At 24.5% G+C, this 1,097-nt stretch overlaps 1 protein-coding gene across 1 annotated transcript; it reads left to right on the top strand. All coding sequences in view use genetic code 6, as the record gives it.

The window, feature by feature from the left end:
- Nucleotides 1–46: 46 nt before the first annotated feature.
- On the top strand, nt 47–796 carry TTHERM_02449140 (transmembrane protein; the record flags this gene model as incomplete). Its single annotated transcript, XM_001028391.2, has 3 exons — nt 47–243; nt 299–674; nt 725–796. 3 exons carry the CDS (start codon nt 47–49, stop codon nt 794–796), a joined length of 645 nt encoding a protein of 214 aa, XP_001028391.2.
- Nucleotides 797–1,097: the final 301 nt, after the last annotated feature.

The raw sequence follows: 1,097 nt of genomic DNA, 5'->3' as shown, positions 1-1,097 counted from the left end.
TTAGCTTTACATTTAAAATAATAGTTAAATAGTTATTTAAGAGGGAATGAGTGCTTTGCTTAACAAAACAATTGGAATGTTTGAATTAAACTTTTAATCATTTTACAAAATATCTTAAAATCAAACAATAAGCATTATTTCTAACTAGTTTTAATAAGGTGTATTTTTAACTATTCCATTACACTTGTATTATAGGAACTGCACAATAGGAGAGATTATTTTAGAAAAAAATTAATTCATTTAGTAATTATTTAATTAATTTAAATGATTTTATTAACAAATTTAAAAAATTTTTTAGGTGTAGTTAATGTGTTGAAGGGAGATATTCATTAAAAATTCCTGATATGCAGAATAATATCAATAAACTCGAATGCGTATCATGTCCAGAATAAGCTCATTTCTGTTAAGGATCTGAAATTTAGTTAAAGGATGGCTACTGGAGAGAGAGTAATTTAACAGATTAGATTTACACTTGTTTATTAGATAGCTGTTCTTTTAATAATCCTCAAAGTAAAAATGGATGCCTAACTGGATTTGTAGGACCTCTTTGCAATAGCTGCGATAATAAAAATAAGGTTTGGGGTCAATAATATGGTCTTAAAGGTTAAAATTGCTTTCCTTGCAGCTAACAATTAAATTAAATAGCATTCGCATGCTTTTTTATCATTTTCTATGTATTTTATATAGCATTCAGTTAACACAATATTATTGCATCTAAAATAAGAATTATGAAGCTAAAAATTTTTAAATAAATTTAATTGCTGGTAACAAGTAACTTGAGTTCATCTGCAAATGAGTCTTCTTTATTGTACAAAATCTTCATAAATTATTTGTAGATTTTGTCATGTATAGCTAACTTTAACATATTAAACGCACATTTCATATCAAATCCTGTTAATTTATTGGGAAATCCTATTAAAATAACAATCAATTCTTTAGACTGTTTATTTAAAATAAGTGATAAATATCCTTTGTGGCTTAATAGAATAATAATTTAGATATTTTCTATAATCATTATTTGTCTCCTAACACTTATTTTATTATTGATTAAATAGCTTAGATCATATAAAAAGAAGGAATAAGCTCTTAAAAAATCC

The sequence above is a fragment of the Tetrahymena thermophila genome (assembly GCF_000189635.1).
Source record: "Tetrahymena thermophila SB210 genomic scaffold scf_8255014, whole genome shotgun sequence".
NCBI lineage: Eukaryota > Ciliophora > Oligohymenophorea > Hymenostomatida > Tetrahymenidae > Tetrahymena > Tetrahymena thermophila.
This window is presented reverse-complemented; position numbering and strand designations above follow the sequence as displayed.